General features: G+C 43.3%; 1 protein-coding gene across 3 annotated transcripts in view; it reads left to right on the forward strand.

The window, feature by feature from the left end:
* Nucleotides 1-22,588, forward strand: part of DENND2B (DENN domain containing 2B) — a 1,120,876-nt gene that overhangs the window by 1,086,832 nt on the left and 11,456 nt on the right. For all 3 annotated transcript variants that reach the window (XM_078680987.1, XM_078680986.1, XM_078680988.1), the window contains one exon: nt 4,380-4,466. In XM_078680987.1, the coding sequence (XP_078537113.1) occupies nt 4,380-4,466 (87 nt within the window). The remainder of the gene's footprint in view (nt 1-4,379; nt 4,467-22,588) is intronic.

Genomic DNA, 22,588 nt, shown 5'->3' on the forward strand with positions numbered 1-22,588 from the left:
TTTCTCAGTGTCTATGTAGTACTGCTCTCCAGGCCCCTTTTTGTGAGTTTAGAAAGATGTGTCAGTCTTCTTCTGTATAAAGTGGTAAGGTATCACTTGTCAGCTACAGCATGTCTATCAATGATAAGCAAGGCTGGAGAGCCATCCTGTTTCCTTGTGGCTTCCGAGTATTTGGGAAGCATTCTATGGTAAGTTCTTCTTCTTGGGACTAATTATATTTGGGTTCAGAAGTGTTGGCATTGAACTAGCTTTTCGCCGGGGTTGTACCTACCTGAGAGGTCTCCATGGAAGCTGTGTAAGGCTTGGGGCCTAGCGGGATGGGTGACCCAAAATATGCAGCCCGGGACACATGTGGATTCCTGTTCTGAGTACATTGGGGTACTCTATCTCATTTTGCCAAAACCATTCACAGGAGCTCAAGTCACTGGACACACAACACCAGCATATTTATTGGAAGCCTATTGGAGTAGGGCAATCTCCCACAGCCTGGTGTAATATTTAAAAACCACAGTGCTTACCTTCAAACACAGGCAAGTAGCGCAATGTCAAGGAAGCACACAGATTGAAACAAACTGGAATAAGCTGCTAGAGGAGCACTCATCTCGATGCAGATTATGCCGTTCCCCTTCTTCTCAATGCAATGGAAAATGTAGTTGAAGACCTTTGGGTTGTTTGGCTCCCTCAACTGGAATCACTGTTAGAGTTTGCACTGGCATCAAAATGCGGGCTGACTAGTTGCCTTGGCCATTGGTCTAAGAGTCCTTATCAGCTGTGTTCAAAGTAGTTTGCTCTCCACACGTTTAATACCATTGGTGTATAGTCTCTAGGACATAAATTCACAGTCATGGATGCCTGTTTGGTTCACATGCATGGATGCCTGTTTGGTTCAAATTCATGCATGCTTGCTTGGTTCACATTCATGGATGGGTGCTTGGTTCACATTCATGGATGCTTCTTGGTTCACATTCATGGATGCCTGTTTGGTTCACATTCATGGATGTCTGTTTGGTTCAAATTCATGGATGCTTGCTTGGTTCACATTCATGGATGGGTGCTTGGTTCACATTCATGGATGGGTGCTTGGTTCACATTCATGGATGCCTGTTTGGTTCACATTCATGGATGTCTGTTTGGTTCAAATTCATGGATGCTTGCTTGGTTCACATTCATGGATGCTTGCTTGGTTCACATTCATGGATGCCTGTTTGGTTCACATTCATGGATGTATGTTTGGTTCAAATTCATGGATGCTTGCTTGGTTCACATTCATGGATGCTTGCTTGCTTGGTTCACATTCGTGGATGCCTGCTTGGTTCACATGCATGGATGCCTGCTTGGTTCACATTCATGGATGCTTGCTTAGTTCACATTCATGGATGCTTGCTTGGTTCACATTCATGGATGCTTGCTTGGTTCACATTCATGGATGCTTGTTTGGTTCACTTTCATGGATGCTCGTTCCCCGGCCTGCGGAGGCCTTGCCATTAGGTCCTTTGTTCTGACCCTGCATTCTCCAACCATCCATCCAATGGCATGCTTCTTTGACGTTCTGGAAAGGCCAGGGCTTTCCTTCTGCTGTTATTCCGAGTCTCACAGGGAAGAGAAGCGTATATCTGAGGCCCACTTGTAGAATTTTTACTCTGTCAAAGATGTTTCCTTGCCAGTAAACTTCCTGGGTTGAAATTTGGATATTTGAGTATCTCCCAAGCATTTTCAAAGGGTGCTGGGCCATTTTTAGAATTACGGTCTTAGTAGCAGAGGAGTCCTGCAAGGTAATGAAACCTACTATTGAATTTGCACTCACAACTGTTGAAGGACTAAAGTAGGTGGCCGCTCCTTGCATACGTGTGGGCTCCCTAAAGTAGGTGGCCACTACTTGCATACGTGTGGGCTCCCTCTTCTGAATATCGGTAGGCGCACCTGCATATATAATGGTACCCTGTAACACAGTAAAGATGGTGTATATATTATTGGAATAAATTGTGTTATCGTATTAATTACATGCCATCAGTTATGCTTGTCCCTGTGATGTTATGTATAGATAGTATCCTTATTTGCTAATGAGATGTGAATCAACGACGAAAGAAGTGTACCAGTAAACTCAGAATCACACTTTTATTACTACACTGTGGAGGTCAAATTGCATGTTATTACCACAGTGCAGCATAACCGACTTGATAAAAGACTGAATGATGCCTCAACTATTTTATTCTATGACTGCTTTACTAAGTAAACCTACTGAGACCATTCTTACAGTACCTAGATGATGTCATTCTGTCACACTGCACTAGTGTTCTAATGCTGATTAAATACCTTTATTTTATAATGATTGCACATTTAAACAACAGCATGGCATAAACCTTGCATGTTGAACCGCTGAGTGTGTGCTATTTATTACCCTTGTCTAAGGATGTGTGAGGAAGGGAGGGGAATCATGACTCACTCAAGCATCCCCACACACCCAACATCAATAATAAAACGAATAATACCCTCTGTGCATCTTAATATGTACTATATATTGCAATACAAATGATTAAATAATTCAGTATTTTCTGTAGAATTTGTGGTCCTTGAAGAGAATTGTAAAATGCTTTGAATTATGAACATATTTTAGGATAATGAGGTCGCTCAACCGTAGGAACGCTGCACGTTTTACCATTTTCCTGTGCACTATATTTGTTTGTACAATCACATTATAATAAATTATGCCGACCTTCCATCTCGTCGATGATGATATATTTGCCTAGAAAAACGGGTCTGCATTCTGTAGGCAGGAATGTTCACACTTGCTCCTGCTTTGTAAGGCAGTATGTTTAAAAATGGTATTGGTGCATGGCATCTCTTTTGTAACTCAGCCCTGGCACCTGTAGTCATACCATCTGTTAACTCGAGGCAATTCCCGCTGGCATGATTTTTTCCTCTCATCTAGAAGAAATAGTGACAGCCTTGCATGCCACTGATGGCGATATCCATTCTGGGATCAGTTGGAGGCACATTTCCCAGACATAAATGATGGCTCTACAATAAGACCTAAGTGGCAACAGGCACCCTGGGTATAAATGATTATGAGCCACATGTATCAAGCTTTTTTCCGGTCGCAAACTGGCCGATTCGGAGAATCGTCCTGTTTGCGACTGCACAAAAGCATTTTGGTATGTATCAAATCCAAACCGATTCTGTAGCACGTTACTTTTACTTTTTTTTTTAAACGCATCCCATTTTCCTTTAAGGGAAACGGGCTGCATTTAAAAAAAAAGAAAAGACTGCTTTATTTAGAAGCAATCACTGACATGGTGATCTGCTGATCCCAGCAGGCCACCATCCCTGTCATGGCGTTGATTGCTAATTGGTCGCAAATTGCGACCTACCTCATTAATATTCGCTAGGTAAAGGAAACTCTGATTTTCCTACATTAGAAATAATGATTTCCTAATTGAGATTTGCAGAAAAAAGCTATTCCTAATATTGATACATCTGGCCCTAAGTCCTTTCGTGTTAATAAGCGATTTTAGCACAATCAAGCACAATTGTTGGGGTCGTCTCCTAATGGCTGCCTCTCCTACTGACGTAGATGGAGTCACATTCTTCTGGGTTGAGTATTTCCCCTTCATCATTAGACAACACCATGGAACACCCCGTCATTTATAAGCTTTAGCCCCCGCTGGCATGTGTGAGGAAAACCGGCACAAGTAGCTGACTGCTCATCGGGCACATTCTATAACTTCCAGGTGAAATATGATGAAATACTGTACTGACATGTAGAATGCAGTGGCTTTCTCACTTTAATTATGGTTCTTTTTCATTGGATATCCAGTGGCATTGATATTCTGGGGAAGTATCCACTGGGCCTAGAATTATCTTTGGAAATATATTGCCACAGACACTGTGAGGAACATTACATATCTTGGCTAAAACACTATAAAGAATGTATTTTCTCTCTGTTTTTAGGAGACAGCGGTAAGGAAGTTGACTGCTTTCTCACTCGTTAATAATCATGTTAGCAGCTGCTGTGGTGGTAAATCGAAAGGGTAAACCCTCTGTTTCAATCCATTTATAGGATCGTTGGTGCCAATTTTGTGTTTTACAATAATAAGTAGAGGGGGTAATATCACTTGTACAACTGCCAAACCATCAGTTTATCAAAGCAAGATTAGGAAGATGTATTTGATGTCAATTGAATTGAGTGAGACTTTGTTCATAGAGACATGGCATGCTTCTCATTTAACCTCATTGTGTGTTGCTGTTTTCCTTTCATTTTGTCTGTTTGACTATTGCCAGCAGAGACTAAACCAGAAGGAACGTATTGTACCAATTATTGTGTGTTCTTAAGACCAAAGATGCCCTTATAACTGGCTCTCTTGCTTGTTCTGTTTTCCAAGGTCTGTTTGAACAAAGGGTGGAACAGTATTTAGAAGAGCTTCCAGACACCGAGCAAAGTGGAGTTAATAAATTTCTGCGAGGTCTTGGTAAGTGAATTCCACGTACAACATGATAAGTTCATGTCAAGGACACATTCCGTGATCACAAAGATCTTTTGCACTTAGATATATCCTTTTACTCACACCGTTAGACTGCAGCAGCACAACCTTTGATTAGGTGAAAATGGGGAAAGTTCCCATGCTCACAATGATCTGAACACCGCATGGTTTGTGTACTGGAGAAGAGGAGAGCACAAATTGTGACTCCAAAAACCGTTTATTGCGTTTTTGGCCCTGACCTCCCCAAAGATGTAGCACGAAAAATGGGGCAGTTCACTGACAAAATATCGAAACCGCAAATATAAGGAGACATAAATATAGGGCAAAAATATTCAGTACAAAAGTATTGTTTTCCCTTACATATAATGTAAAAAACTGAAATATTGAAAAAAATATTGTTATACACTAATATCGAGCACAAAATAGTGTATTTTAATATAAACATAGTTATACATAGTAAACATTAAATATATCAACATTAAACAGTAATAGAATATAAATTAAATATGTTTAAATAATTTACAATTACATACACATTTTAAGCTTATTTAAAAACAAACTCTTATGTATATGTTTATTTAAACATATATCATTTAAAACTATTGTTAAAATAAAGTAAATTATTATAATTATTTTACAACATAATTTTATTTTTGACAGCCGAGACAGAAAGTGTGCCTCACCGAGCACCCAAAGTATGCATACAAGATGACATATACGGATATCAACATTTTCAACAATGATATAATATTGATCATACAAAGAATAAATTGCGAAGAAAAATGAAAACAAAAAAAATAAAATAAACAACTGTGCCACATTGCCTCTGTTTGACAAGTAGAATAGTCTAATGTATAGGGAAAGTTTTTGTCACCCGTAGTCACATCCAGCATGTGCATTACGTAAATGCCAGTCCACTAGAGTCACAGCTATGGTTCTTCAGTATTAGACGGGGGAGGCTCCAGATATACTCCCCTATAATCAGCCCACCTTTTCCAAATTTTGTAGTGTTTCCGAGGGCAACCCCTCGCTTCATAGACCAGGATTTCCAGGCCCATACAAAAGCCTAGACCCCTCTCCCAGACCCCGATCGACGATGGAGATTCTTCTTCCCAGGCCACATCTCTTTTCACCAGCGTGAGGCCTAGATATAGGAGGTGATGCTTGTACCTATTTCCACCCAGGTCCTCTGTAACATGCAGCTTGGCCAGCCTCGTTGAGGATGGAACGTCCCACCCCAAAGCCTCAAATAGACGTGCAAACACCCCCTCCAGAACCTCGACAATGTTGGGCAGGACCACACAGTGTGCAGGAAGGTACCCTCCATAGACCCACGGTAAGCAATGTGGGGACGCAATTAGCCCAGCACGCCACAGTCTGTGCCTGGTGTAATAGGTTCTATGCAGGTACTTAAACTGGATAAGACGTAGGCGGACCATGATTACTGCACTGCGCATGGATTCCAGGGTCTCTACCCAGTCATCTACCTCTAAGGTACCAGATCCTGCTGCCATGCCTCTCTAGTTTTGTTTAGTGTAGTAGGCATGTTACTGATAAGTGTACAGTATATTTTGGTTATCTTATGGTCCCCAGTGCGCCCGTAAAGACTTTGGTCTCGATGGGGTTAAATTCGGGAATCTCTGTTGGGTGTGATATGTATGGGGTGAAGGCATGCCTAAACTGAAGACAGCGGTGGAATTGCGTGCGAGCATATTATATTCCGTTTGTATGATAAGAAAGGACTTAAGAGTACATCCACGTACAACTGCCCCCACCGTGTCTATCCTGATGGCTCCCCGGCCCCGAAAGCAGGACAGTTGCGCCAGCTGTGGTAGCTGTCCGTTGTTCCACAGTGGGGTATCCCTGGTGAGTCTCCCCCACCAACCCATCAGACGGAGCGCATACTTTCAAATCTTGAAAATCGTGGCTGTATCGGGCGGTAACCCCTTAAGCAGCGTCGCTGAATAGAGAACGATGTGGAGGGCATTGTCTCCTAGGAGCCAACGTTCTAGTGTACCCCGGGTCTCTGTGGTCACCGTACCACCAATCATTGAGGACGAGCAGGTGCGAGGCCATGTAGTATGCTTGGATGTCCAGGGTGGCCACTCGACCGGAGTAGGTAGACTGGAAGCAAGTACTCAGGGCTACTCGCAATGCACCGCCCCCCCCCAAAGATAGCGGGTTGCAATAGCGTTTAGTTGGCGAAACCCCGCTGGTTTTATCGGAAAGGGGTGATTCTGCAATTGATAGAGGATACGAGGCAGGGAAATCATTTTAAAAATAGCGGACCTGCCAAAGAGAGATAGGGACAGGTGGGACCACATGCGCGTCTGGTCGCTCACCTGTATCCATAAGGGGGCGAGGTTCTTGTTCCACGCCAACGTCTGAGACGCTGAGAGAAAAACTCCCAGATACTTAAAGCCGTCTGGGACTACTACTACTTTCAGCGACCATTCGTCCAGCCAATCCCAGCCCCGCAGCGGCCACAAAAAGGATTTTCCCCAATTCATATAGAGGCCGGAGGTCTCGCTAAAGATCTGCCTAACACGAAGAGGACTCGGACCAGTCCGGTCAAGATTTGTGATAAAAAACAAGACGTCATCTGAATAGAGCGCTATGCGATCGGAAACACCCGATGCCCATTCGAATCCGCACATCTGCGAGTCTATTAGTAACCAAGCCACGAGCAACTGCATGGTGAGTGCAAACAAATAAGGGGAGAGTGGGCAGACCTGGTGCGTACCCCGCCCAATAGGAAAGCTTCTTGAAACCGAGTCATCCACTCGGACCGAGGCGGTTATGTCTGCATACAGCAGGTGAATAAGATTTAGTAACCAGGGGCCGATGTTTAGACGGCCGTGCAAGGCAACGAGATACGTCCAGCTGAGGGAATCGAAGGCCTTAGTCATGTCCGCAAAGAGGAGCGTGGCAGGGGTCTCCAGCTTATCAACCGCGGCCATGGCATTATAGGCATGTCTGATATTATGCCGCGTAACACGGCCTGGCATAAAGCCTGGGTGAACCAGGTGCGTAATATGCGGACCAGGCAGTTAGCGATCACCTTGGCCCGAAACATAGCTATCACATTGAGTAGGGAAATTGTGCAGTATGATGAGTATTGTTCTAGCCGACAACCCGGCTTCAAGAACACAACAATTTCGACATGCCGCCAATCCGATGGGAGACCACCACTCTCCGAGGAAGCCTCAAGCTTCGCTAGGTAAGGTTTTAATAGTTGCGAGTGATATTTCTGGAAAAACTCACAGAGGAAGCCATTCGGGCCCGGTGCCTTTCCCATTCGCATATCAAGCAGCGCAATCGGTAGTTCATCCACCGACAGGGGAGCGTCCAACGTGTCTCGCACTGCATTCGATAAAGCCCGAGGGGGAAGTCGTCTCTAAATTTTTGAAGTAGAGTAGCGGGCAGAACTTCATGGGGAGCACACAAGTCTGCGAAATACGAGGCAAAGCAATCAGCAATGGCAGACAGGTCCATAGGAGCAGACCCGCAGGGGCCCCAAATGCACAGGAGCATATGGGGGCACATTGTCTGTTGACACAGGCGATGCAACAAGGCTCTAGATTTGTCTCCCCATTTGTATATCCTGCTGCAGGTGGCGAGCCAATAGACCAGGGCTTCATCCAGGAGCTCTCTGGCGTACGTCTGTTGTACGTTCAATAGTTGTCTGAGTGCGACCCATCCTGCTGTGTCCCTTACTGCGCGCTCCAGATCAGGCAGATGGGCCTCAATTTGTAGTAGTTTGTCGCTGCGCTGCGGCGTTTCGCAGTACAAAAGGGCATATCCGCTTGTCTGAGAGCGGGCTTCATTGCCTCCCACAGAATGACGGGAGAATCCACTGTGCCTGTGTTTAGTAATAGTCTGTTAAAGATTTATGAATATGCGTTCTATAGTTACTGTCCCGCAGCACCACGGTGACAAACGTCACCGAAACTGGGAGCACCTGTGATCTAGAGACAAGAGGATGGACACTGGAGAATGGTCAGATAAACCCCTGGGGGGTATTTCGGCCGCGGTCAATCTACGGGCGTGCTCTCGAGAGAGGAAGATGTAATCTAAGCGAGAGAAGGATTCGTGGGCTCCAGAAAAATAGGTGTAAGCACGCATGGTGGCGTGTATGGTCCTCCGCGAGTCAACCCACCCCAAGCCCTGAACTAGGGGGCAATAATTTAGAGTCTGTGGTGCCTGCAACTCGGGCCGTGGAACGCCACCTATCTTGCAACAGAGACATAACATCATTCCAATCCCCCCCAACCAGGGTCAGCCCTGATGGAATTTCAGTCCAGAGAGTCATCAGATTTTCAACCAGGGACCACAAAAGAGGGGGGGTGCGTAGACACTGCCCAGAACAATGGGTACCCAATGCAGTGTCCCATATATCACAATGAATCTACCCTGGGGGTCCGACCACGTTTGACTATGGACAAGGGGACGCTGCGGTGTATAAGGATTGCAACCCCCCGGAAGCCTCTAGTGAATCCGGCGTGATAAGTGTGTGCGAAGCCAAACCTTCCCAAGCAAGGTGTCTTAGTACCCGCTAAGTGGGTGTCCTGCAGAAGGAGGATGCTCATCCTGTGACGCTTAGCTTGGTGCAGCACTGGATCTTATCAAGCAGGCCATTTGCATTCCAACTAATGACTCTGAGCTTTCTACTCCCAACCACAGCTAAATCCTGCGGCATAGTTGGTCATGGCATATATACAGGGAAGTAGCGAATTGAGTGACAGTGACAATCCAAGAATCGCACATAGCAGAAGACATGGTGGCTTTAATAGATAACATCAAACAATTTAACAACAGCAATCCCTCCCCACCCAATACCTAAAATAGTAGAAGCTTCTGTCGCCGTATGCATCGTACCTCTGCTCCAACTGGAGCAGGGCACAGACCCATACCAAAGTTCCCCGTGAAACTGTCCCCAAACAGATATAATGTTCTCAGATACTGAGAAAAGAGTTATGGGGGGAAGGCCTCGTATTGGCCCGTGGAAGGTGACATCAGCTTAGTAGGCACTACAGTCCAAGTTCTCAAACCCGTCGCAGGGCACCCGCCACCAGAAGCACTCAGTGACTTCGAACTGCGCCACAAATGCGACCTAAGCTGGCTTCACCTTGGCTTGACCTCCTGTGACATGGTTTCTCCAGATGAAGATTCGGAATCGAACCGTGAATTGGTATGTGGCCTGGGTCTCCATCTCTTATCTGTCCAGGCAAAGGCCTCCTCAGGAGTGTCAAAGAAGTGAGTGCGTGACTTGTAGACAACTTGCGGTCGGGCAGGAAAGAGCAGTGCATACTGGATTTGGAGCTCGCGTAGCCGAGCTTTAGTAGCCGTAGATGACGGACGGCGTCGCTGTACCAGTCTGGAAAAATAGGGATATGATGAGATTCGAATTGGAGTTTGCAAGCCAGTGTGGCCTGCACATAGATCACGTTTGTGACCCTCAGTCTCCATATTGTGACAGTGACGAATCTTGGCGACCTTCATTCACTCGGGAGCTGGAATGCGCCTCTTGATTTTGAGCGGCCCCTTTAACTTTAACTGCAGTATTACAATCTTAATACTCTAAACAAGTATAAATGACCCCTACATGCAGCCAGCTTCCTTTTATTGCTGCAAATAAACCAAGTCTCTTGTTTTGAACAAGAACCACTACATAAAGCTTCCTCTACGATCTTCCTTTGGCCAAATTCCAACAGTGCATGAACTTCTTGAATTGTCCGCAAATATTTTCTGTAATCGTAAACAATATAGTTTAAGGGTGGGAAAAATACTTGGGAGGAATATTAGCCTCAGTGTCTTTTATAAATTATGATTTTCTACCCACCCTTGCTGTGGAAAATATGAATTCTATGGCAAGGCACTGAGGCCAATATTATGCATGTTCAAAGCCTTGCCATAACATTCAATGCAACACACTCTACTGCTTTGCAATAAAACCTTTTAAACATAGAATATGTTGCCAAATCCACTGAAGCAAGAATGCTTCCTATATTTCCACCCACCATAAATGCCTTTGAAGCCATAGCACCTGTTGCTTAGTGAGCCCCGAACCTAGATACATCAATTCCTCCTTTCCTCTTAACCTCCTTTAACCACCTTGCCAGAGTGGGACATGAAAACGGCTTATGAGGATACCTAAAAAAGATCAGCAACTGAGAATCTCCCTGCTTTTCCAGACTTCCAGCTATCTTTTTATACTCCTTCAAGCACTTTACTGCACACAATTTCTCATTTTCTCCCATATTTAGGTAAAAAATAGTTCTAGACATACTTAAAGTCCTTATTCTAATATGAAAACACACACCTTCCAGAATATAACTCCTAGAAAACACTTTGAAAACCCTTATGTCCGATATTCTTCTGAAAGAAAATAAACAGCATAGGTCATTTTAAGGAGAAATCCTCCAAGGACAAAATGTAATTGTCGCTCCATTTAGACAATTCCTTCAAAACTATTTCACCATTCCAAAGAGATTAATATTTTGTACCTGTAGGCAGCTTCAACCGCACACTTCTTATCATTCTCTTCACCACATTCTGTTGTCCTACTCGTAATCAATCCACTAACTCACGGCCTGCTGAAATGGCAGACATGCTTAAATTCACTGTACTGTAAGAACATTCTCCTCAAAAGACCTCAGTCAAATAGTTGACAACATTCAGCACAGAATCTGAAATGGGATCAAATCCTTCCTGGCACACCAACATACCCATCTCTTCAATGCCAATCTATAAGCCTTTGTTGTTCCTAGAGCTCAGGAACCCTTGATGAGTTTCATAGCCTCTGACAATAAGCCTTGACACCTGCTAAATGCTCCTGAAGTCATCCAACTGCTGTTGACCCTGTCGCACTAGCTTGTGACAGTCCCCCACTGGATTCACCAACAACTTCACACACCACATTAGAAGTGCTGGATCGTCGATCAGCAAACTCATCACATCTGGAAGCCACACTTGCAACGGCCAAAATGGAGCCACCAACACTAGTTCCGCCTGATCTCGCCTCACTTTCGTTAGCACCCTATGAATCATGGAAAATTGGAGAAACTCATAATTGCTTGCCGATCCCCAATGCTGCAAAAACGCAACTACTGCAGCCGCCTCTGGGTCTGGTTTCCAACTGCAAAATTTCATAAGCTGACTATTCAATCTGCTTGCAAACAGATCCATCTTGAATGGACCCCATCTGATTTCCAACGCTATGAAAACAGCCCTGTTCAACATCCAATTCTTGGAATACTGCAGATTTCTTGAATTCCAATCTGCTAGAAATTCTTTGCCAAATCTGCAAGCTCCTTTCACCAAGGTCACCTAACAGATTCGCATACCTTACTGCTGACACCTTCAACAATACACAACTTTTTACAAGGTCATTGACAAAACTTCTCAGAGCAACAGACCCTACCAACAACTCCAGGTAACTGATATGCATCTCCTTTTTCTGAAAGGACTACCTCCTCCCTGTTGATAAAGGACTATATCTTGCTCTTCCTTCTTGCAGACTGGCATCTGCATCTATTACCTAGTCGGGGGCTTCTCCAAAAATGTCCCTTCCTTTCCACACCTTTAGATCATCCATCCACCAATCCAACTCTTGTCTCATGTTCACATTCAACAGAATCTTCTGAGAATACCTCATACCCATTCAAAGATGCTGAGACTTCAATCTGTGCAGTGCTAGATAATGTAATGGAGCTGGAATAGCAAGTCCAATAGTCTTGCCTACTGCGGTAGTGAAACTAAACTGCTCTCCTTCACTCTCCTTATTTCCCTGCGAATCTCTTTCACCTTTCCCCAGGCAATCTCAATACACATTACATCGTCTGCATCTAAAAAGCCTAAAAATACTGTCTACTGACTCAGCACTAAACATGATGTCTCCCTTTACACAATGAAACCCATTGAACATGAACTGTTAACATCTGTTTGCTCCTGTGCCAGTTCCCGATTTCTACCAAGATTAGAACATCGTCTAAATATACTATCGGAAAAACACAGCTTGTTCTCAGCTATGCCATTACTTGTCTCTTACTTTGGTGAAACACCATAGTGCTGTAGTTAAAGTGAATGGGAGGCAAGTAAATCTGTGTTCCTGACATATTGATATTGTCAAGCATGGTTCCTTTAAATCTAGACACGTCAACCAAACTCCTTTCCTCAAAAGGTCTCTCAATAAAAGGATTCCTTTCATTTTAAAATGATTGTACTGCACTCAATCATTCAACTCTCTCAGGTTTATCACAGGCCTCATTCCTTTGTCCTTTTTTCCCACGAAAATACATTGCCTACAAACCCTTTTGAATCTTTCAGAGACTTTTCTGTTGCACCTTTCTCCAAAAGTGCTTCCTGAGTCACCAAGCCCTCTAATTTCCTTGAGAACTTCAAAGCCCTTGATATTCTCACCTGAATTTGTAAGTCTACAAAATCTATTTGATAACCCTGTACTGTTTCCAGTACCCACAGATCTGGCTTGATCTTCATCCATATTATTACCAGGTGGGCGAGTCTGCCACCCACCTTTAATGGGGTACATAAAAGGTATTTTAGCAAACATACTGTGCATACTTCTTGCCCTTCTGTCGCCCCTTGTACATCATCCTCTTCCTCTCTGGCATTGTGGGTAAAATCCTGAGTTATGATATTTTCCTGAGGGTCTTAAACCTTGCAAGTCTGAAGTTCATATGATTCCATCACCACAGCCAGAAGGCGACACCCCACTCTCCTGACCCCTCTTAAAACCTTTCTCATATCCCTCTGTACCTTTTGAATAGAATTAAAAGTGCCAACATATCTGGCCATGTCTTTTACAATCTCCTCTCCAAAAAGGGACCCATTGATTTCTCGCCCTGGTTCTTGATTTGCCAATTCTGCTAATTTGGGATCAATCTTCATGAGAATGCTTTTTTCAAACCTACAGAAATCGGACAGTGGACCATTCGCGAAATGCAGCACCTGTGCCGTCAATCACCTATACAATATAAACCATAGAAAATTTTGTGTGCGGAAAGCCAAATGTGCCCCCTATCCAGGAGCACCTCCCCTCTGAAGGGGATACAAGACAAAACCACTAGATTGGCTCTGCACCACAATTTGTCAACACTAGAGTCCATAAAAGTATTAATGCATGATTATTGAAGAAATCTGATGTGATACAGAAAATCGCTGCTAATGCAAAGTTGTCTTGTCTTATTCTTGTTTTTTATTCCATTTTAAACAAAAGTCATCAGCCAACGTGTTTCGCCCTCTTGACATAGGACTTCGTCAGGGCAAAGTAAAAGTACAGCCAAAGAACAATTGAATCTGTTGTTGTCCAGTTGCAACTGATACTGTCTCAAGCGGTAAACTGTTACAACCATGTGGTTTTTGTTCACAGTATTGCTCAGGTAATCCAAAAGAAGGCGATATAAGACTATGCAGATGTCCAATATCCAAATATGTGCATAACGAGGTACCCGAAGGCACGTGGCATGATAACCATAACAATAGAGTAAGTTAAAGCCAGTAAGTTCAATTAGGAACTTACAGCAAAAGGTGGATAATATCCAGCATGACTTGGATCGGAGCAGAACACGGTGTCTTCTAAACAGCCATTAGAATGCTCTTTTCTGTTCAATACAAAGGGCAGCATTTGAATTGTCCGTTAAGCAAACTGCCCTCTGCACCCATTGGCGCAACTCCTCAATATTTATTTTTATTTATTCACATCTGCCTCCTTGCACATATCTAATTTCTTGGTCAAGGGTCCAAAGACATCCGGCAGCCTATCTTAACAACCTTTAAGGCTCTTGTCCAACCCTATCCTGGTGCACCTCCTGATTTATTAAAAAATGCCATCATTTTAGCATCTAGTTCAGTTGTATAAGCAACTGTATTATCCAAAGATAACCTTGGACACTCGGGCCTCAGCCTATATCTTACTTCCTTAGGCATTTCTCGCTTACCTAATATTTCTCTTTTTTGTTCTTTTTTTGTGTTTTACCTCATTCTTATCTGGCTGGTCAAATTCTGAGGAACAACTTTATTTCTACATCACCATTGCTAGAAGATTCGTACCAAGCCACGGTTTTGTGATCTCCCCTTAGTGTCCTCCATAGCAGCCGCGGCCCGTGGAAGGAGTTCGGTGGGGCAGGGAGGCGATGCGGGGGAGGGGCAAGGTGGACAGTGGTAAACACCGGAATATGGACAATTGCAGGTAAGTAAACAATGTAAAAAATAAAACGAATTTCGTAGCGCACTATGCATTGCAGAATGCGATGCAGCGCGCGCTACGAAATACGTTTTATTTTTTAAATTGTTCACTTACCTGCAATTGTCCATATTCCGGTGTTTACCACTGTCCACCTTGCCCCTCCCCCGCATTGCCTCCCTGCCCCACCGAACTCCTTTCACGGGCCGCGGCTGCTCTATAGCCTTGTCATCCTACTTCAAAAGAGTTGCCCGCTTCCATTTTCATTAAGGACCTTCATGTTCTTTCATTGTTTGGATGTCATCCTTGCTTTCAACTAAGTGCTTTCTTTTTTGTGTAAGATACATCCACTGTTCGATGTATCTGCCTCCTTTAACCAATTTGTTTTACTTCAATCAGCTGCTCATACTTAAATCCTTTCCCATAATGAATGAATCGCCGTACAACATTCAAAGCACTTGCATATACTTATAATTTGTTTACTTTTTCTTATTGAATTAAAACGTTCTTACCATTAGTTTAAATAAATGGAAATATTTGCAGAAATAATATTCAGCATGCAAAACTCAGTCTTTAAAGTTACCACCTCTTATATTCAACTGTTTCATAATGTTTCATAGAAATATTAAAAATTAAATATTTCAATTAAACCCAGTTGTATCTTGTTACTCTAAACGAAGAACTTATCTGTGTATGAGCAGCAACAAAGAAGGAAGATGGCTGCATGTTGGAGTCATTTATAATCATTTGGAATGTTGTTAAGATTCTAATTCTACAGTTAAAGTTCTAGTTAGTTGCTGTTGTGTGTGTGTGGCAATAACTAGGATAATGCATAATACTGGCCTCCGTGCCAAGCCATAAAATTAAAGCAGCTGTTGAAGGAACAAAATGAAGCATTGCTTTTCTTTTCTTATACTTCGTTTTTCTACCTGTACAGTGACTCCTTCTGTAATTATGGAAAAGTTCAAATCTTTCTGCATGCATTTCACATTCCGAGCTACCGCACTTTTTGTTTTTTAAATAAAAACAGGCTTGTATCAAACCAATTATATCTTCCTGCAACAAATATCTAACAGCTTTTTTGAAGTGTTTAATTTTGCACTAGAGATTCTATTTTTATTCTTCATGTTTGGAAACATGCTGTCTCTTTGATATGAACAAGCTGTGTACCAAGAAGTGTTTTGCGGGAAAGGTGATGGTGTGATCATGTATTATAAGGGATAAAGTACCCCATGCAAAACTTGATAAGGATATTGCAATTCACATTGAAGTTCCTTACAAAGGAGTTCTTCATTCAGCCTCTTTCCTCTGTATCAGTGATACTCAAAGTACCGCCATGGGACGGCCTGCAGCCCTCCTGACCTTCACATGAGGCTCCCAGGTTAACAGCAGCTCTGGGCTACTGTTTACATTAAAGATCATTAACATTCACAAATATGTTAAATAAATAGGAAACTTTTATTTACAAGCTAACTGAAGTAAAGGAAAATAATCTAATAAAGTGTCCTGCAAATGTTAACCACATACAAAGCCTCTCTCCCATCCTGCTAGCATCAATGCAGCCCTCTCGCTCCCCACAGATCTTACTTTGCAGTTCCTCAGAAAAATTGTGTGATTATCTGTGCTGTGTATGGTCATGGAACTTCTGGTGGCTTGCAATATCTTTATAATGTATGAGAGGGGTACTTTAGCCCACATATAAAATACGTAGGATTCTGTAATCTCTGTGTAAACTGCAGTTGCCAACTATAAAGAAAAGATATCGGAACTCGACTAATATAAGTTGTTACAGTTAAGTTCTGATGTCACAATGCCTGCTGCCAGAGCCAGCAGCCCAGGTGAAAGACAGATCATGTCAAGGAGCATAATTGGAGCAGCTGTTTAAAGCAAGGAAACAGAACATTGCTTTTCTTTTTCCTGCTCTATTTTAATAGCATACAATGTTGGGCAGAGAGAATATGTTTATTTTTTACGCTCCTTACAGAAAAGATAGAATCTTTCTGCTTTTTTCTACACCTTCAGAGCCATTGGCAGCTTTTTTGTTTTTTAAAAGGACTTTGATTGAACTGTTTCTAATATCTGTTTGCAACAAATATCTAATAGGCTTTTGATGTGTTTAATTTTGCACTAGAGGTTTAATTTATATTCTTCATGTTTGCAAACATGCTCTCTATCATATGAAAGAGCTATGCACTGCGGACCCAAATCACAAAGTAAACTACTAAACTGAGAAAATCCTAACTTTACGACTTTCAGTAATCACAAAAGGCATTTACTAGTTGTAAAGTTAGGATTCCTAACTTTACTACTACTAAACTGAGAAAAATCCTAACTTTACAACGTTTGGTATTCACAAAAGGGATTTAGTATTTGTAAAGTTAGGATTCCTAACAATTGAATGTACAATTTGGCAAACACTTCTGAAGCCATGGGGCCTCTATTGATGTTGGAAAAGGAGAAAATTATACTTTAACCTGGGAGAATGTTTGTAAGATGGTGGGTGCAAAGTTAAGTGCATGCCACTGAATCCTCTGATGGTATTATGACAATAAGTGAAAGTAAATGTATTGTTTTGCTATGCTTCAGGGCCCCTCGTGGCACCAGTGCGTTCACGTGGTGGTGGCTGGAACTTCATGACAGACACCAGAGACTGCGAATTTTGATGGTTGTCAAAAGATAAGATCATGGATTAGAATGGTGTGGGTCCCATGCATACTATAATGTGTGAAAGACTTTATAATCAAAGGTTCAAATACTGGCGTGTCCACTCAGCCTTTCATGCTTCAGAGGTCAATAAAATTAGTACTAATGAGTTGGGTAACAATAAACATTTGTTATTCAGCGCCATGGTTACCGAAGGGATGAACCTTCAGCCTGTGTCAAATTTCATTAACAATGGCATTTTGCATTACACTAACGTGAAATTATGCCATTACACACATCCCATAATGATGTTGCCGTTTGCATCAAAATGATAGTGCAGGAACAATGCAAATAACCAGAAATGGCAGCTGTTTACGACAATTGTGTTTTTCATGCTACTTTTTTAGTGCAAAATGCTTCATCATGTCAAAAATTGATACTAAATTATTGGTGCCAAAATATAGTACTGAATGACAGATCCACATTTCACGTAATTTTGCTGACATTTTTCTGTTTGAAGTACCTGGGCTACTGGACATAACATCATATCTGACCCTCAATACAGAATCAGGCCATGTAGACCAATTGTGAACCAGTGTCTGAATCTATACAGGGTCTCAGGTAAATTAATAGTGGCACGTAAAGGCTCCACACATCTCGCATTCATGGATCTTACCTATGCTTTTGACCAGGTAAACCGAAACAAATTATGGAGGATTATGCTAGCTATGGGGGCTGAGCAGGACATAGTTTACTTTAGTTTATTTTCTGAGGGACCTCCCTTTTCACACAATGGCACCAGTCAGGTATACTAATGATTAGAATTGCATGCAATGTTTTAAAATTGGAAGGCATTTTGCCCCCTTTTCTATTTACCTTATACATTAATTAGCTCAAACAGCTCTTAGTGGACGCCCAGGGTAATTGCCCTCAGATAAGAGTCCGCTCGCTGCCCATCCTAATTTTTTTTCCATAAACTTTATTGGCATTTGTAACTTATAGACATTTGGTTACATCCGGATGTCAAAGTATCCATGTAGCCTCCCCCCGACCTTCCCCTCCAAATCATGTGCAGCTGTTGAGCATATATTTTTGTTCCTTTTTTCCTTCTTTATCCTCACATTTGTCTGATTTGTCCGGCAGAAGACTCCAGCGGGATAAGAGTAGATTCTTCTTTCACCCTTCACCCCCCCCTGGTTATCATATATAGCCAGTATTTGCACACTATCCAGCTAAATTTTGCCAATTTTTAAAACTCCCACCCTTCCCTCCCCTTCCCAATTGTTAAGTTATGGTTCCATTTGTTATATACATGGTTATTATATACTGTTCTAAGCTTTCCATGCTACCCCATGACATGTCTGCTTCTAAGTTCTCCTCTTGTGACATAGCCTCATCTATGCTTTCAGTAACCTGTGTTCTCAGCTCGCATTCATCCTTAAGATCTACCAGCATTTGGGAACATGCCTGAAGGTCCTCTTCTACTTTTTCATCTGTTCATTCTCCCTGCATTCGTACCCTTTGCTTCACTGCCCATTCGCACATGTCTTTCAACCACTTTTCCACCTGCGTTGGCCCGTGTCTGAACCATGCAATGACTATACGTCTTCTGGCTAATGAGAGCCCTAATGAGAGAAAGCGCCTACTTCATTTTCTGCCTTTAAGGTTAGGAAAGAGCCCCAATGTTACTTGTCAGAGCTGTTTTGATATCTCCCATTCCGTGGCTCTTCGAACATATATTAATATCTCATCCCAGTAGGGGTCCAACATGTGCAATGTCCAAACCATATGAATGAAGTCTGCTACCGGTGCCCTACATCGCGGACATTCAGCACTGCGGGTGGGATAAATTGTATGTAGTGTATGAGGCGTAAGATATACCTGGTGTACTAGGTTATATTGTATAAGTTTAAAATGAGCATTGGAGCTAATGACGCAGACCCACTCCTGCAGTCTTTCCACTCTCTGTCTGACAGTGGGGTTTCTAGTCCTGCATCCCTCATGTGTTTTACTGGTAGGGCGTCCCCAGGCATGTCGTCTCTCAGGGCTCTATATATATGCGAGACCAGTCGTCACTCCTGTACCATGTGTAAAATTACGATTAACGTATTGGTGCTAGGGGCTTCCTCGGGGAATCCAGCCCAGATTTCTCACGTCACACTAGAGATTTTCTCATATTTTGGAAATTCCCCCGGTCCCTTCGTCTTCGGTTGCTTCGTCACGTGTCAGAAATGTACCATTCATATAAAGATCTCTCAGAGTATGGCAGCCCCCCTCCTTCCACCTCCTTACGGACATAGAGTCTGCTGTATGGGCAAAGAGCTGTAATGCCCACAGACGTGTATCTGGTGTATACGGCGCACGATGGATCACCCTTCGAACCGCCAATTCCCAGATCTCTGCTACATGATGTATAATATATTGAAGCTGGGGGGTGGACTTGTTTCCCAAGCATTAATAATTCTGCTAGTGAATATCCGTTATGTGTACCCGCCATGAGATTTATTTACCAATTATCGTCAGTATCCATCCAATGCACTGCAGACTGTAGATGGGTTGCCATGTAGTATAGTTCTATACAAGGAACCTCCAGTCCTCCCCGGTTCAACGTTCTCTGCAGTGTTGTTAGCTTCACTCGTTTCCGTCTGTTACCCCATAAAAGATCCGTAAGCGGTTGGTCAAGGGTCCGAAAATACGAGCGGGGAATACAACTGCGTGAGTGTTGCATAGTGTACAAGAGCCTAGGCAATATGATCATTTTGATTATAGCAGTTCGGCCCCTGAGAGACAATGGCAGGTCCTGCCATAACCTAACAGAGCCTCGCAGACCCTCAATCACTCTGCCAATATTGAGATCCAAGTACCTAGATGGTGAGTTTGCCAGCCGTATGCCTAGATATCTTTCCCCCTCATCCACACATGATAGTTCCACTCTAGGAAGCTCTGTCAGGGGTTCACTCGTCAACCTCCCAATGGGGATTAATTTGGATTTTGTTGTATTAATCCGTAAACCAGATACCTCACCAAAGGCTCTCAGTTCCGCAAGCAATAATGACACTGATCTCTCTGAATGCTGGAGGTAAATCAGCGAGGCGTCAGCATACAGGGACACCACATGGTTAGTATCACCCAGTCAAATCCCCCACTCTCCCACCCTCCAACGCATAGCCATAACTAGCAGCTCGATGGCTACTGCAAAAAGCAGCGGAGAGCGCGGGCACCCCAGTCGTGTACCCCTACATAGTTTGATCTGTTTAGATCTAGGGTCCCCACTCTAATCCGGTCCACAGGAGCCTGGTAAAGCAGCTGTACCAATTTAAGAAACTCTTCCTGAGCTTCCCTTTCTGAAGGACCTGTCACAGGTAGGGCCACTCCACTGAATCAAAGGCCTGTTCTAAGTCAAGTGATGCAAGATCATAATCATCTTCCATCAGGTGCGGGAAATGCCAGACATGTGCCAACCTCTCAAGTTATGGGTGGTGTTACGTTTGGGAACAAAACTCTCCTAATCCGGGTGTACGGTGCCGGGGACCGCAGGGCGCAACCAAGCCATCATGACCCAACTAAATATGTTGACATCTGAAGGTCTCGATCTGTTTTGGGTATCATGGCCACCAGTGCCTCTCATAGTGGGTGGGAGTACACCTTTTGTCAATGCCTCAATATAGACCTCCACAAGATGGTCTGCTAATTGCAGAGCTTTCCTCTGATAAAACTCCTATGGTAACCCATCAGCCAGGGGCTCTTAGCCGTATTTAATTTTTGAATAGCCATGATAAAGTCTTCTTTGTGGATTGGAGCGTTTAGGATCTCCTCAGCCTCTTCTTCTAGTCGCGGCAGCTCTATCGAGTCTAAGCAATTTGGAATCTCTCTTGCTCCGCGAGTGTCCACTTGTCAAACATTCGCTAAAACTGCCACTACCGCTGCCTGCGAAAGACCTATGTCCCTGTTCCTATCCTTAAGCTGCACTATAGTGGTAGTGTCCGATTCCTGCCTTATTAAACGGGCTGACAGGGCTTCTGTCTTGTCCTCATCCATGTGTAGTCTTTGTCGCCCCGTGGAGTACACATATTTTTCCAGTCTTTATAAATCTGATAATAACTTTTCACATGCTTCCCTCCATTCCTCTGATTTATGGGAGGCTCCTGGGAGATCCCTTTCCAGGTCTCCTACTTTATCCTCCCCTTTGGTTATGTCCCTTACAAGTTGTTGCCGAACCCCATATGTTTTTTTATGCATTTCCCCCTGATTACTACTTTCTTGGCTTCCCATTCAAGTGCTCGCGTCGAGGTGGACCTCCAGTTGTCTTCAAAATATCATTCTATGGTCCTCTACATTGTGGCCACAAACGGAGGGTCCGATAGGGCTTCAGCTCTAAGCCTCCACAGGGGAATAGCAGGGCGGGTCCCCATCCTGCCCAGGTTTAACAGTACCGGTGAGAGATCGGAAAAATACCTGGGTAAATAAGTTATTCCTTTTACCGCAGCTCCCAACTCCTCCATTAGCAACCAATAGTCAAACCAACGAAATGTGCCAGAGGCCAGAAAATAGCAGGAAAATTAATGCACCGTTTGAGGCTCTAACGCCACACATCCACCAAATGCATACCGTTTATAATGCCTCTGTCATTCGTGGTTTAGTGTGATGCTTGGGGGGCTCCCGGTCCATATCACTGTTTAAAACACAATTAACATCCCCTGCCATTAACGCTTATGCTCCCATATAGGGAGCCACCTTCTGCATTGTTAGTAAAAATGGAGGGACAATCATCGTCGGGGGCATACACATTAATAATACAAACCTCCATACCGTCCAATCTACCATGCAGAGTGACATACATCCCCTCTGGATCCACTAAGTGGTGTTGGTGCTGGAATGGAGTCCCGGGAGACACCCAAATTAAAGCCCCTCTAGCAAATCCCGAGTATGATGTGGCATACAATTTCCATCTCCAGCACTATTTTAAAGAGGATAATGAGCCACTGCACATATGCGAATCCTACAGACATGCTTTCAGACCCTTATAATGCTTTAAATACTCAAATACCCTCCTATGTTTTTCACAGGCGGCTATCCCACGTACATTCAATGAGATTAACTTTCGTATCATAGCTGCCATTGTTTGTGTCTACGAACTCCCTCACATCTTGCTAGCCATGCACTATAACATTTCCAATGGCATTTATGAAACCCTGACATTGTCACTCATTTCTTAACTTCATAAACAAGCGGTTGTACCTTCCCCAGTTACCCCCCTAATAAC

The sequence above is a fragment of the Lissotriton helveticus genome, chromosome 3_1 (genome assembly GCF_964261635.1).
Source record: "Lissotriton helveticus chromosome 3_1, aLisHel1.1, whole genome shotgun sequence".
Lineage (NCBI taxonomy): Eukaryota > Metazoa > Chordata > Amphibia > Caudata > Salamandridae > Lissotriton > Lissotriton helveticus.